At 37.3% G+C, this 16,231-nt stretch overlaps 1 protein-coding gene across 2 annotated transcripts in view; it reads left to right on the top strand.

The window, feature by feature from the left end:
* RASGEF1B (RasGEF domain family member 1B) overlaps positions 1–16,231 on the top strand; it is a 565,627-nt gene that overhangs the window by 392,952 nt on the left and 156,444 nt on the right. For both annotated transcript variants that reach the window (XM_090266714.1, XM_090266713.1), the window contains one exon: positions 14,345–14,407. In XM_090266714.1, the coding sequence (XP_090122840.1) occupies positions 14,366–14,407 (42 nt within the window). In that variant the 5' untranslated portion in view covers positions 14,345–14,365. The remainder of the gene's footprint in view (positions 1–14,344; positions 14,408–16,231) is intronic.

Below are 16,231 nucleotides of genomic sequence, written 5' to 3' on the forward strand. Positions count from 1 at the left end.
TAGCTTATATTTTTTAAAAACAACAGTAAGCCAAAGGACTAGCTTAGCTCAGATGCTCACCATTAGCTTAATTTCCTGAAGCTTGTATGGGGGTAGGAGAAGGGAAATAAAAGGGATTGTGTGGTATAAAATGTAGTTGCTTAGGTATCAGGTACTAAGGGAGGAAAAATGTCCCTCAAATTTTCCCCCCAAAAGTGAGCAGATATCAATTGACATCTCCGATTCACAGATGAGTCAAGACCTTGAGGGGCAATTGAGAGTTAGCTGGAGAATCTAAATATTATCACTAAGTATCAAGAATCAAGAGTAAGATTGTTAGAGAAGAAACCAACATTCAGCAAAGTCCAGCGAAGACCAGTTTGGAATAGGAGAAGGCAGCGGCCAATCAGAGATGGAATCTAAGGAGCATCTCTAATGGAGGCTGATCTGTTTCTTTTCAGAGGTTAATACCTGCCATTCCTACTTTATTGGGCAAAGGAGGAAGTTGGGCAAGTTCTCAAGGCCATATGCATAGAGAGAGATGCTTTAGACTAATCCAAGACAAGAACTGAAGGGAAGCTGAGAGTTCATATAGTTATACATAGTGAGTATGCTCCAATGCTCTTGCCTTCATTCATTGAAGACTCATGAGGTGCAAGGTATTGTTATAAATACTGGGAATAATGCAACACTTTACTTTCCCACCCTGGCTCTCCCTGGTCCCTCTTCCCTGATTCATAGCACTTTTAATTTTCTAAAATACTACCCATTTCACTTTTTAATTTTTTATTTCACCCCTGAGACCTAAGATCCATGAAATCTAAGCTCTATGAGAACAGGAATGTTCTCTATTTTATTCAGTGTGATATTCGCAGCATCCAAAAATTTACCTTGCTCAAAAATAACTTGTTGAATAAATTAATGAATTCCATCACTTCTCTGTGTTACTGGCACAAGATGGAAGAGAGATCATATTCATAAGTCAGAAACTACCTGAGTGCTCCCTGGAAACATTGATGAAGCATGAATACATTCCTGCATTTGAGGATTTTCCTGTCTTATTGGGCATAAATATGCCTTCAACATGTTTATGAGTGTATTAGTCAGTGTTGGCCACATTATTCTGCTGTAACTAACTAGCTCTTGAATCTTACTGGTTTAACACAACATATGCAGTGCTGGGTAGCAGGAGGCTCTGCAGAAACCTGGGCTGACAAAATCTCCACCCTCCTTTGACACCATTACCTCAACGTGATACTTCAGAGTTTGCTGCTGCAAGAGAAGGGAGAACAGGGATAATTCAAAACTCTGTTCGTGTTAGCTCAGAGCTTGCTCCTTTCTCCAATATGACCACATCTTTGTCTACCATGACCTCCATGGAAACTCAGAAGTCTTCCTGTGTACTCAGAAAGGAGAGAGGAACCAGTTGTAGTTTTAAGCACACACATCTCTATCATAGCCAGTGACCGATGCTGTGTGTAGAAGCGTCACTAATATTTAATGTGAAAAGCTCTTGGAGGACACAAAATGGACTTTTCTGGTTCAGTTGTTTGGTTTAACAAAGTTTGAAACACAGGGTTAGAACTAAATAATGATAATTATATGACTGCTATTGCATATGTATAAACAACACTTGAAGCAATTTTTCAATAAATTAAAGGAAAAAATCATACGAAGATGTAAAAAAGTGGTCACTGAGCCACTCAAGTGATTTAATCAAGACTCTCTGGTCTGTCATGAAAATCTGTATCTGAACCAGCACTCTCTGTACTCATTACCTTTTCCCTCATTGAGAGGGAGTTTATTTCTTAGTGTGAAAATGCTCCAGCGGAATTCATTTTTTCTGAATAGAGATGTCTATTTGGATCTGACCTTCAAGGCCCCATTAAGCAGGAAAAGCAAGTGCTTACTATCTTCTAAAGATGACAGATCCTAGATTTTTTATCTTATTTTGAAGGAAATTCCATCATACCAGCTCAGTCACTGACCTTGAACACTCAGCTTGGCAGGGGGAGTTGTACAGAGCATCAACAAGTCCAGTTTTCATAAATTCACCCTGCTCCTCATGGGAAATGTTTGCAGAAAGTGGTTGCATGAGCAGGCAAGAAAAAAGTGTCCTATTGCTCTTAAGTTCTTTTCATTTTAATCTCTGGATAGACTAGTTGACAAACTGGCTCATGCAAGGAATAGAGAAGTAGAATATTCAGCACTATAAAACTAACATTCTTTTATATTATTGGAAAAAATTAGAAAATGCAGAAAGGTACATAGAATGCAACTTAGCAGCAAGGGCTCAAAAATATATCCATTGTCACCTGTTTTGTGCAAAGCAGAGTGGTAAGTGCTAGGGATAAAATACTGGGTAAGACAGAATTCCTAACCCCATGGAGTACTATTTAGAGATAATCACTGCTAACATTTCAATGTTAAACTAAAATCCTTCCAGTTACATTTATTAATTTATTGTATTTTAGTTTGTAGGGCAGTTTTAGGTTCATAACAAAATTGAGAGTAAGTTGCAGAGATTTCTCATACACCCTGTGCCCCAACACAGGCATAGCCTCCCTCATTATCAATATCTACCACCAGATTGATGAATCTACATTGACACATCATATCTCAAAGTACATAGTTTATATTAGGGCTCACTCTTGATGCTGTACGTCCTATGGGTTTGAACAAATATTCAATATATAACACGATAACACATGTCCATCATCATACAGTATCATACAGAGAAGTTTCACTGCCCCCCAAATCTTCTTTTTTTGCCTACTCATCCCTTCTTCCAATGCTTGGCAACCACTGATCTTTTTACTGTCTCCATAGTTTTGCTTTTCTGGAATGTCGTGTAGTTGAAATTATACAGTATCTACCCTTTTCAGATTGGCTTCTTTCTCTTAGTAATACACATTTAAGTTTTCTCCATGTCTTTTTATGGCTTTGTAGCTCATCTCATTTTTTGGTACTGAGTGATATTCCACTGTCTGGATGTACCACAAAGGTTATTTATCCATTCTCCTACTGAAGGACAACTTTTGTTGTTTCCAAGTTTTGGCAATTGTGAATAAATCTACTATCAACATCTGTGTGTAGGTTTTTGTGTGCACATAATTCTTTGGCTCCCTTGGGTAAATACCAAGGAGCATGACTGCTGGATTGTATAGTAAATTTTGTTTTGTAAGAAATTGCCAAACTGTCTTCCAAAGTGGCCGTAATCTTTTCCATTCCTGCCAGCAATGAATGAGAGTTTCTTTTGCTCCACATCCTCATCAGGTTTTGGCCATTTTAATGGTATCTCATTGTCTTCATTGCATTTTCCTCATGATATATAATGGGAGCATCTTTTCATGAGTTTATTTGCCATTTTTATATCTTATTTGCTGAGGGGCCTGTTCAGGTCTTTGGCCCATTTTATAAACTAGTTGTTTTCTTATTGTTGGCTTTTAAGAGTTTTTGTGTATTTTGGATAACAATCCTTTATCAGATGCATTTTTTCCAAATATATTCTCCCAGTCTGTGGTTTGTCTTCTCATTCTCTTGACATTGTCTTTCACAGCAGACATTTTTAATTTTAATGAAACCCAGCTTATCAATTATTTCTTTCATGGATTGTGCCTTTGTTGTTATATCTTGAAAGTCATTGCCATATTCAAGGTCATCCACATTTTCTCCTATGTTATCTTTTAGGACTTTTACATTTTTATGTTTTACATTTTGTTCTGTGATGCATTTTGAGTTAATTATTGTGTGGTGTGTAAGGTCTGTGTCTAGATTCATTATTTCACATAGGATTATCCAGTTGCTCCAGCACCATTTATTAAAAATATTATTTTTTCTTCATCATAATGCCTTTTGTTCCTTTGTCAAAGACCAGTTGAGTATATTTATATCGGTCTGTTTCTGCATTCTCTATTCTGTTTCATTGATTTAGTTTTAATATTCTTTTGCTGATATCACCCTGTCTTTATTACTGTAGCTTCCTTCTAGTCATTCTTACTTGAACACATGCATACACACTCATACGCTTGAGGAGACTGAAGCCAACAGGCATGGCCACAGTCTACAGCTGCTTTGAGTGTGGCCTATTCTGAAATACAAGTCATTCTCAGAGTATATAAAAAATCTCAGACCCTCCAAATCAGGATACATGCATTGGACCTAACATTATAGATTATAAAAAGCAAGTCAACATCTGCATCTGAGACATGATTTTTACTAAATTAATATGATTTGGAGCTACATTTCAATATGTGAATGGTACTTAAAAAAAAAAAACAAAACCAAGCACGTGAATCCTCTTAATCTATTACAAGGTTTAATATTAAGCTGAATGTGTAGTTAATGTTAACAAGTAACACTGACCATAGATGATAGGTTCCAAATTTCAGCCAAACAAATAGATTTCATAGAGGCCAGAGTTCAAATTCAGCCAAAGAGCAACAGGAGTCTCCTGGGTAAAAACTGATAAAACAACTTTTCCTTACTTTATGAATTCTGTTACAATGCTTTCTATGATACTCTCATGTATGTGGTGGTCAGGTACTAAAAGTTCTTAGACTTTATCATGCCAGGTCATGTGTGTCCAGACATAGACCAAATATATTGATAAATGAAGATGAATCAACGTTTGTTTTCTTTTATCTCTATTATTTATACACATACACTAATATTAAAGGATACATCCTGAAGTTAAAAAATGCAAAGAAGAATATAGTGGCTTTGTTGCCATTTTTATTTGTGTTTTAACATTCTCTAAGACTTTAAAGAAAATCCACTAAAATCATAAATTGGGGAGTAATGAAGCAGAGGGAGGGTGATTCAGAGCAACCAAACACTGGGTAGACAAGAGAAAGAAGCATCTAAATACCAGGTTCACAAACAGCAGTGGCAGCTCATCTTCCAAATTTCTTAAGTGGTTTTTAAAAAAAAAATTCAGAGCCTAAATGGATTGTTCTCCATCGAGAGCTTAATTCTGACTTCAATTTGTCTTGAACTATCAAATAACATTTTCATGGCTTAGAAGTCATCTTTTTTTATGATTATAAATTAAATGTTGGAGATGCTCAGAAAGAATAAACTGTCCATTCAGAATACTGAGGATGGGAAAGAGAGTGTTACCTGGATACTGTGACTGGGGTTTACATGTTCCTGGTGTTGCACAGGTGGACTTTACATCTGCTGTGTGTCTGCCCTTCTCCAGAGAAGGCTGCTTTTCCCTGCATGTGAACATGACTGAGGATGAGTACATGAAGATGTTCAGGCTCCCTAGTGTAATATATAGAGTCAGCTGCCTACATTCTAAGGGTGAGGCAGCCCCAGTGGGAGTAGCAGCTGGTATGCATGTGTTCCCATCAGCCCAAGCTGCAAAAATAGAAAAGTACCAACACTAAAGCAATCTTTGCATTTGGATGGCATGCACAGTTTTCACTTCCCTTCAGGGCTGATTAATTAGACTATTTTCATCTAGCAATCACTTGTCAATTATAAGCAGCAGGCAGCAGATGATACTGTAACGTTGCTCAATAGCAATTTGTAGAAAGGAGTGTTCAAAATAGAATTGGTTTAGGAAACAGTGTAATTGAATAAGAAGCCAAGAGAAAATATTTCAGTTCTTCTTATTGCCCTACTCTAACCTTCTCTATTTGGCAAGGGAACTCTTTCCTTAGGGCTCAATTTTTACTACTAGTCTCTAAGTGGATCCCAATGTTGTCTGTTGATGTGACATGACTTTATAACTACAGCTACACGATATGCAGAAATGCCCTTAGTTGTGCCAAATCTATGCAATTTTAGATTTTTCTTTTAGTGTCATCTGTGTTTTAGAATAATAGAAACTTAAAAAAAAGATTGAGAGAAATTTCACCCAAGAAAGGAATCCTCTTCATTTGAATAAAGTGTCTCCTAAGCATTTACCAGGGGCCACGGACATGTAACACTTTGTGTCAATCAAGCATTAAAAAACTATCACCAACATAATAAACAGACAACAAGGCCAACCGACCAACCAAACAAAACACCAGTTTTACAATTTATAAAATTCTTGCAGGGTAAATCAGTTTAGTGCTTTGATAAGCTGGTTCAAATTTAGTTTTTATCTTTGAGAATGAAATAAAACATAACAGAAGACAAAATTATATTCCTTCTCTACTCTGTATTCATCTTGAAAAAGTGGCATCTTTTAAAGAAAGACTTGAGCATAGTGAAGAAACATCTCACTCTTTATGACCTAGCAGCATTATGACCTATAATGTTTTAGGGATGCAAAGTATTTTATGGATATGAGTTACCACTGTTACCTAAGACTGTCCTTTCAGTAGCTACCAATAACTGAAGAATGGTGGCACACAATTTGTCATGTTCTCTATTCCCTGAAATGTTCCATCATTTCCATGACATCCACTGTCTCTCCTAAGATGTGCTGCACAGACACTGGAAAAAAGAGAGACCCTTATAAGATGTCATTTATAGTAGTCAGAATTATCTCTAAACAGTCTTCATAAGTTAACTCCTTTCTTGGTTTTAAAAAGAGACAATATTAGTGTGGTATTTTGGTGAACAGCATAGTGTTTTGAGGCAGAAAACCTTGGGTTCAAATACTGTTCTGTCATTATCTAGAGATTGTCTTAACCAATTTATCTCAATTTATTAAATGCCAGTTTCCCAAGTTGCATAAATGTTAATCATGCTTACTTCATGTGGTTTTGTCTAACACAGTGCTTGGCATACAACTGTCAAGTAACAACAATTAACTGAGTTTATTCTGGCTATCTATCTATCTATCTATCCATCTATGTATGCAAACACTTAGATATAGTATTTGCTTAGTAAATAGTCAATCCAAAATAGTTATATAATGACCTTAAATGTCTTTCTCTTTGCTATTCTCAGCCTGTAATACTCCTTTCCAGGTTTTTCATGTGTCTTGCGAAGTTATTATTCATCAGCAGCAGAAGCCAGCTCTACCTAATATAAACAGAAAAACAAATGCATTAAAAGATACTGCTGGAGGAAATATACATTTGGTGGAGTGCATATTGGTACAACCACTATGGAAAACTAATTGGCATTGTATACTAAAAGTTGAATACTGTATATGCAGAGTCTGGTATATAGTTGAGAGCAGCAATTCTACTCTCAACTGTATACCACATAGAAAAAAAACATACATATGTGCACCAAAGGCATGGGTAAAGATATTCACAGCAGTATTGTGTGTAATAGTCCTCAACTGGAAACAATACTGATGTCCATCAGCAGTGAAATGGACAAATTGTTACATATTCGCAGAATGGAATGCTGTACTATACAGCAATGAAAGTTAACCAATTATATCATGTACGCAATGGCATGATGAATCACAAAAACAATGCTAAGGAAAAGAGTGCAGATCCAAAAGAATATATTTTGTATAATTTTATTTATATAAAGTTCAAGATTGAAGTTGGGGGGATCTATTTAGAAATGAGGATAGTGGCTTCCTTTAGAGCAATGACTGAATGGAGTTTCCACTTGGATGGGGCCTTTATTGACACCCAGGTTGCTGAGCAGGAGACCATCTCTCCAGTTGAAGCTCCATTGTGATCAGTTTAGATCTGGACCTCTCAGAGCCCATACTTCTGGGATCATGTTGTACATGAAGCTGACTTATGAGAACTGTGGAGAACTATTTCTTCTCCTATGTGATGTTTTTCATGTTTGAATAGATGACTTTCCATTTTCATTTTCTTTTCTATATTCTCTGAACTCCTAGAGAATTTAAGGCTCATATCATACAGGTGGATGTACCATTGTGTGGTATAACTTGGCCACATCTTGGTTTTGATGGTACAAAGAGATGTATAATTGTGATGTGTTATTGATTGAGTGTTTTCAGATTCATTGCCTTATTGGATCTTCTTTAAAATAAAAAGCAAATTGCATACTATATATTTTTAATGCTAAAGAAATGGAACCTCAAAAAGGTCATATATCAAGTAAATGTCAAAGCCTTTCTCAAGTTAAAGTTTTCAGAATAGTAGGCCAGGGCTTTTTCTTTACAAGGTGCTCAGAGCAAGCCATATACTTATTTTAAAAGCATTTACTTTTATAAGCCTATGCTATTTTATTAACTTATAGTTAATTATTATTTAAAAATATTAAAAATATTTGCTGATTTTAGAGACTTTAAACATATTTTTAAGAAAAATTAAAATTTATAATTTATAATAGAAAGTTTTGAATATTTTTAAATTTAAAAATAAATATACTTATTTAGACTTATGTAATAAACTTCTAAATAATGTATTTATACCTTATATAATTATTACAACCAATAACAGAATTTTTATTGAAACATTTTTATAAACCTTTACATTACTTACCAATGTTTTTATTGAGCAAAAGAAAAATAATTCATGGACATGGACAACAGTGTGGTGATTGCTAGGGGAGGGGGGTATAGGGGACTAAATGGTAATGGAAACAAATAAAGATTAAATAAGAAAAAAAATTTAAACAAAAAAATTCTTAAACTTCCCACAGGGCTAAGTCATAGTGCTCAGAAGATAATTTTTTGATTGCTAGTAGGAAGGAAATCTATTTACTGCGTTATAATAGAGATTCATAAATGCCTGATATTCTTTTTGAAGTGGACACCAAGGAAGAATAACAATAGAACATTTGTCACTAACATGAAACATTTTAGTTTTTAGTACTCATTATGTAAGTTTATTTGGCTGAGCTGATTTTAATTTAAATCCTCCAGATGAGCCTTTGATGCAGGTCTCATTCTGTTTTACCTTTGGGGAAACTGAGGCTTAGCAAGATTCAGCAGCTTACTAGCTAGCAACTTGTAGGGCCAGAATTTGATCCCATGCCTCTGACTCCATGCTTCTTGTTTCACTGTGACACAAGCTGAAGAAATTACAGGATAGAGACATAGTCAGCAATTACTCATTGAAACGAGGGACATAGTGGGTACAGACACTTCATGCCAATGAAGCCCATAAAGAGGGCATTGTATTGTTTTGGTTGGTCACCTGACACTGAGTTACTTAACCTCTGTGACCCTTAGCTTTTCATTTATAAATATGAGGTTAATTGTGGCATCTTCCTCGTAAGTTTGCTATATGTGTGTACATACATTTAAGTGGTAACTACGTAAACCAATCCAATCCTTTTCAAGAGCAACAGATAGTAAGTAACAAGGACCATAAAAATATCCATTATCTTTGGCACAGGAACTTTACTGATGGAAATATATTATAAACAAATGACCCAAAAGACAAAAGTATACTTACATAGATGTTAATTACAGGGAAAAACCAAGAGAAATAAAAGCATTCATGTATCACACATAAAAACTTGTACATGAATGTGCGTGGGTGCCTTATTCACGATAGCCCCGAAGTGGAAACAGCTCAAATGGATGAAAAGATAAGTAAAGTGTGGTATATCCATCCAATGGCGTATTTTTGGCAATGAAAAAGCATGAAGTAATGATACATGCTACAACATGGATGAACTTTGCAAGTGTTATGCCAAATGGAAGTCAGAAAAGACCACATATTGTATGATTTCATTTATATAAAATGTCCGAAATAGGCAAAAATATACAGATAGGAAGTGGACTAGTGATTGCCTAGAGTTGGGAAAGGGGACATGAGGGGGGCAGTGAATGGCTATTAATATATAAAGGGCTTCTTTTGGCAGAGGACAAAAATATTTAAATATTACATTGTAGTGATGGCCACACAACTGTGTGAATATACTAAGAAACACAGAATTTTGTACTTCAAATGGGTGAATTGTACGGCATAAGAATTGTATCAATAAAACTGACTTTAACACTGACCTGTGTGGCTCAGTTGCCTTTGTCCTGCAAAGCACAACGTCACTGATTTGATTCCCAGTCAGGGCACATAGCTGGGTTACAGGTTAGGTTCCCAGTCTGGGCCCTTAGAAGAGGTAACTGATTGATGTTTCTCTCTCATATCTATGTTTCTCTCCCTCTCTTTCTTCTTCCCTCCCCTCCTCTCTAAAAATAAGTAGATAAAATCTTTAAAAAGTAAAAATAAAATTTTTTAAAATTACAAATAAATTAGGAAAAAAATGAAAACAATCCAACTATCCATCAAGATATCAAATACATTATACTCTATCTTGTTGATAGAACATTATGTAGTCACTGAATATTATAAATCCAAAGATTATGTAACAACACAGAAAATATGTCATGTGATGTTAAGTGAAAAATGTGAGTATGGTGCGAAGTGATATTGTGGCTAAATATACATGCGTTTGAATAAAAGCTGGCAGGAAACTCAAAGGCTAGAAAGTAAGGTAAAGGAAATGTGCCTCCTTCTGTCAGAAATCCCATTAATGTTGTTGAGTTGTTTCGAAAACACTTGTTTTAATGTACTTTGTAATGGTAGCCTTGTGGTAGGTGCAGGTGGTACTGAAGATTCATAAAACATAGAGAAGGAAGGGAAAAGCACAAGGGACATTTTAAAAATTAGCATGTAAAACATCCAAGAAGTGGAAATTTAAATGCAAATATTTAGCAGAACATTTAAGGAATATAGGCTAAGGAAGGTGCTGAAGAATGTAGAAGCAGGCCAGGCTCTTAACAGGATTCTGCCTGGAAAGCTTAAAAACTAGAGTGCTTGTAAGTAACTATGCTCTTCCCACCAACCTGCTCTCTGTTCCCAAGTGCTGAGGGGAGGGCATTTTTATATACCTGAGTTGGTGTGGGTCTGTGATAATAACCCAAAAGGAAGTAGGCAAGCTTAGCAATATGCAGTTTACTTAAGTTCACCAAAATTGTACTGGAGTGTGGAAAAGGGAGGAAGTCTGGTCAAGCCTGAGTGAGTCAACATTTAATGGCCCTCCACCCAGTTCTCCTCCCTTCCCAAGGCCACCTCACCTCTGTGTCTGTGTTTTTGACCCATGCAAGGAATGAACTCCAGCTGTGATGGGTGGGGTAAACCCCAAACCCTGTTGGTTAGCTTCTACAGATTGGGGGATGGGGCAGAGAGAGCAGGGACCAGAGCAATGGCAACAATCTATATCAGGAACTTTTTGGGAACTTTTTCCTTCCTTGATTCCTATTGAATGTGTGAAATATCACAGCTCCTTCATCTCTCTAGGTCCCAGAAACAGCTTGTGGCTTTTATAGGGGGCAACTAGCATGCTGTGGTAGCAGTTCTTGAAAAGCACACTATAGATGCAAGGTGCAGTTATTTTTACTCTGGAGAAATGACAGGTGGCAGGGTGAGGTTGAATAAAGGGATGGCAATCTTTAAGGTAGAATCTGAGTCCATTTCAAAACAGAACACATTATTCCTTGGTACAGAGAGGAAAGGTGGGCACTTGATGGACACCAAGGTCCATGTTTTCTATTGAGTATAAAATGAAGATTTCTAAGTGAGGACATATTCTTTCCTTCAGAATTATTAGGAATGCATGAGCTGTCCAGTGATGCACCCTCATGCAGATGCCCCCTGGGTGGCTCCCACTGCTCAGTCAGCTAGCTGAGCCTGCCAGATGGTCCCTGCAGCCCTTCTTCCTCATCAAAATCCTAGATTATTTCTGTCCTTTTGCACGAGGAGTTGCTCTTATATTTCAGGCACAAGAATAAACACTGAAGGTTGTAATTACAGTTCAAGGCTTTAACCACTTCTTTGGTCTCCTTTTAGGAATCTGGTCTCAGAAAAGTAACAGGTACCTTTTATGTGGAGATCTCTGAGCAGTTCTTAGCCACTCAGGATGGCTGACCTGCCTTTTCTGTAATTCTCTGTTTTTCACTTTGTCCAAGTCCTTCCTCAGTGGTCCATTCCCACATTTAGAAAATGGTGAATTAGATGTGGACCCAACTACTCAACCATCCTAACAACAGTGACAAAACCCTGTGTGAAAAGCCTGAAATAAGAGGAGATTTGGGAAGGGGAAACTCTATTTAGTAACAATTATATGCCCCTCACTACTTTGTGTTTTGCATTTGAACCCATTTTTTTCAGACATTCCCTTTTATGTATGGCCCAGAATTCAGAATTATCACATATTTTCCCATCAAACGAATAGTTTCTAGGTGAGAAATCTGTTTTGCAACTGTTGTTTTCGTCTGAAGAACACCCAGTGCAAACATATCAAGAGAATCCTTAGTCTAAAGAAAATCAGGCCACACAACAACCTAAGAAAACTAGTTATGTGTTGCCATAGCAACAAGGCCAGCCTCAGAGTAAAGGGCAGAGTTCTTCGGATTCATCTACTGCGTTTGCAGATTGACTTCCTTGAAACAGAATCATGTGTCCTGATCCTCAAAACAGAACCTGTTATTTTCATTAAAAAAAGACAAAAGGTTGCAGTGTCAAATTGATCTATTTTGTCCTTTTACCCTGGTGCCATTCAATGTCTTTTTATCTTGGAAAGGTGGATTTTGGTAACTGGATCCTTTGGAACTTTTATGCATGCATTCACTAATATATTAGGGACCTGAGCCAGTGCGATTTGATGGTAATTAAACTTTGATGGCTGGAACATAACCTGTGAAATGAGTTACTAGTCTTAATTTAACCCCTAAAGGACAGAAACCCACACTGCTTAGAAGCCGGCCATAAACCCTGTTTTCAGACCAGGAGAAGTCAGAGGTTTGAATGGCTTCTCCTGAGGGTAAATTGCAGGACCTCTTCCCCAGGAATTATACTTTGCCTTTCTGGACCACTGATATCTTCTCAATTAGTCTCAAAATGCCCTGTGAGATGTGTGTAAATAACCCAAACCACATTTACAGTCAGGGCCACCCTGGTCGAAAGTACAAGTAATTTGCCCAGGGTAAGGTAATTAGTAACAGCAGGGGTAGAGATTCCAGAGGGTTGTTCTCCCATCCTTTGCTAAGACCACTGAAAAAAATCTTCCTTTCACTCAAGAAAATGGCCAATTAATGAACAGCAGGAGGTAGTGGATTCATTTTTAAAGGTCATTTTCATTTTATGGGATTATTGGTACCTACGGTTAACTTTTTTCTTTTTTTTTTTTTTCAATAACAAGCCTCTTAATGTTTAACAAGACTGAGAGAGAGTGGAAAATGTGTGTAGTGAGAATGAGAGCTTGATCTGGTAAGGTGTTTGGAAATTAGTGATGGCATAAAGAAAGATTTAGCTGACAGAAAGTGTTCTAAGAGAAAGCACCTACAGTATGCCTTAGTTCGTTCAGGCTGCTATAACAAAATATCCCAGACTGGGTGGCTTATAACAAACAGAAATTAATATATTTCTTATAATTCTGGAGGCTGGAAGTCTGAGATCAGAGTGCCAACATGATCAGATGAGGTCTCTTTTCCAGGCCGCAGACTCTTCATTGCATCCTCACACGGGAAAGGGGGCAAGCAAGCTCTCTGGTACATCTTTCATAAAGACATTAATCCCACTCATCAGGGCTCTGCCATTGTGACCTATCACTTCCTAAAGGATTTATCTCCTAATACTATCACCTTGGGGATTAGGTTTCAACCTGCGGACCTTGTGGGGACACAAACATTCACACCATAGCAATGTGGGAGACGTGCATTGGATTCTGAAGGATACAAAGATAACTAATATATAAGTCTTGTCCTCAGATGCTAACATTCCCCAGCAGAGAGTGACAAATACTCTAAAAATAATACCTGGATCCTGTGCTAGAAAGAAAGTTATTCTGACTAATCAGAAGTTGAGGAAAATAGCAACATGTTTCTTAGGGAATCTGAGTTGGGCTTCATAGGCAGATATTGAAGAAAGGGTATTTTAGGAACTAGGAACAGCACAGGGGAAGAAACATAGACTGGAATCTGTTCAAGAAAAACATACTGACCAGCTATGGCTTAAGGTTGAGATTTAATTCTAGGACACGGTTGGAGCTGAAACCCAAAGAGTGGGAAAGGACCACATTTTTCAGGGTTCTGAAGAGCAAGTAGAGAATTTTTAAATAAGATTCCATATAGATTCAAAGATATGAAAATCAGAAGGTAACTGTGGTCAGTGTTTTTATATAACGAGATAATAGTAGTTATTTGAAGAAAAAAGCAGATTCACATAGTCTGATTTATGTTCTGTGATGATACCTTAACAGATTAGGCTGAAAATATTCTGCATTTATGTCAACACATGTGTGTGAATTCCTTCAAAATGTCATAAATGGTTTTGTAATATGTCCCTGCACAAGGTTAAATAAGTTTGCACAGGCTGCAAACTGAAGATGCCTGCGCAAAAATGCTGACTCAGGTATTTTAAGTGGCAACTCTTCAGTGTAAGTGCTCAAGGCGCTATTGTGAGAGACAACGAAATGGCTCCATGCAGCAGGAGAGCCAGCCAACCCCTGAAATCACTCTGTGTTTCCTTTCTTACAGGAACAGCAATGGAAAACTTCGATGTACAGCAGCGTAACTCTGATTGAGAAGCCAATTGACAAAGTAAGAATGAATCCGTTTTTTGTTGAACAGTATGATTTCAGCCTGTTACCTATTATTTCTTTTTTGTCTTGAGCTACTTGGGGGAAATAATCAAATGGATCTCATAAAATTGGCTAGTAAATTCCAAATTTTGTACTATTTGTTTGGCCCTTGCGGCACATGCACTATGCAGAATGTTGAACTGAGAAGATATTGATCTGAGATTCCCTTATCTCTGCTTTTGTCTCCTGCTGATGTGCTCCCCAATCCCCTCAAAGTTCTGATTTCTCGGCAATTTGGTTCACTTTCACCTGTCTGCCAGAACTTGTTGAGAGGAAAGAGGGTGCGTTTAGTCAATTACATGGTAAGGAGAAGATACACCTTAGAGGTATGCTGTTAGGTTCAATACCTGGGACAATGCAAATTAAACTGGAAAACAAAAAGATGATAAACAGGAAAAGAGGTTTATCACTGTAATAAGGAGGCCTTTATGGAAAATAAGTGAAAACACAAAGAAGGGGTTGTATTTGAAATTTATATACTATTTTAGCAAAGTGATAAATTGTGGAGAAGTGATAAGAAAGAAAAAAAGTTTGTGGTTTCTTGGGGCATTTAATTATGAGAATGTGAATCCATGAGGGAAGTTAATGGAAGATAAGTTATTTAGTAAGGTTTGTTATGCAGACTCAAGTTCATGCCTTTTCTGTGGGTCATCTCTGGAGGTCCAGAGTTCTTCCTTTCCTGGAAAGGAAGACACCTTTACAAACTTAAGTTACCTTTACAAAGGGAAATGGATACCCTGCTTTTAGACATAATGAGGGAGAGCACGGAGCTTTTCCTGTATCTGCTGTTTCTCAATTGCCTTTGTTAGCAAGCAAGGGCCTGCTGCCCCATGCACATAGGAGCCAAAACTATGACACCAAACTTAGAGAAAAGAAAGAGTGGTTTATTTATTGCTGAGCTTACTCAAAGGACACAGGAGGCACCACTCAAGGCTGTTCTCCCTATCTGGGGGCAGGACAAGTTTTAAGGGTTAGGGAGAATAGGGTGACATGAGGTAATGCTGGTGGAGCAAGTTTTGATTGGAGGGTTTTGGAACTTGGCAAATTATATATGGTCAGGGGGCAAGAGAAAGCACAAAGGAATTCCAATATGACAGAATTTGGTCATTTTTATGATTTGTCTGTATTTGGTCTAGGCACCTGATCTTCCTCATTGAAGGAACTCTTGCTTCATAGAGGGCTCTGGTGGCCACACTTATATTACTTTTCTGTAGACTGAAGATTCTTGGTTCCAGTCCATCCCAAGGACAGGGGTGCGATGTACATAGTCTTGTCTCTATAAGATAACTCAGACTGAATTAATCACCAATCTGCTTTAAGGGAACAGAACCTGTTTTAAGCTGGTCAATGTGATTTTTGTGCTGTTTCATCTTCATGTCAAAATAATCTTTATGCCAGTGTGGCATATTTTCGGGTGGTATATTCTGATCCCTTTCAACATATCAGTATGAGATCCAGCCACAAGACTACTTCTTCCAAACATATTAGTTTTTCAAACTATTTCGCGGGAGACTTTGCCTCTAGAAGAGAAATTACAGGTTTTTAAATGAACTGCTACTTTTCTGAACCTGAAATCACAGCCCTTAGTCCCACCATGAAGTGTAGAGCCAGATGATAAGAGTGTGGGCTCTCTGGAGCCAGCCTGCCTGGGTTCAAATCCCAGTTCTTATCGTTCACTGGCTAAGTGACTTTGAGCAAGCCACCCATAAAAAAGGGCATCATAATAGTACCTGCCTCATGGGACTGTCATGAGGATCAAATAACTTAATATATTAATAAATTC

Source organism: Furipterus horrens, unplaced genomic scaffold (genome assembly GCF_987537825.1).
Source record: "Furipterus horrens unplaced genomic scaffold, mFurHor1.1.pri manual_scaffold_2, whole genome shotgun sequence".
Lineage (NCBI taxonomy): Eukaryota > Metazoa > Chordata > Mammalia > Chiroptera > Furipteridae > Furipterus > Furipterus horrens.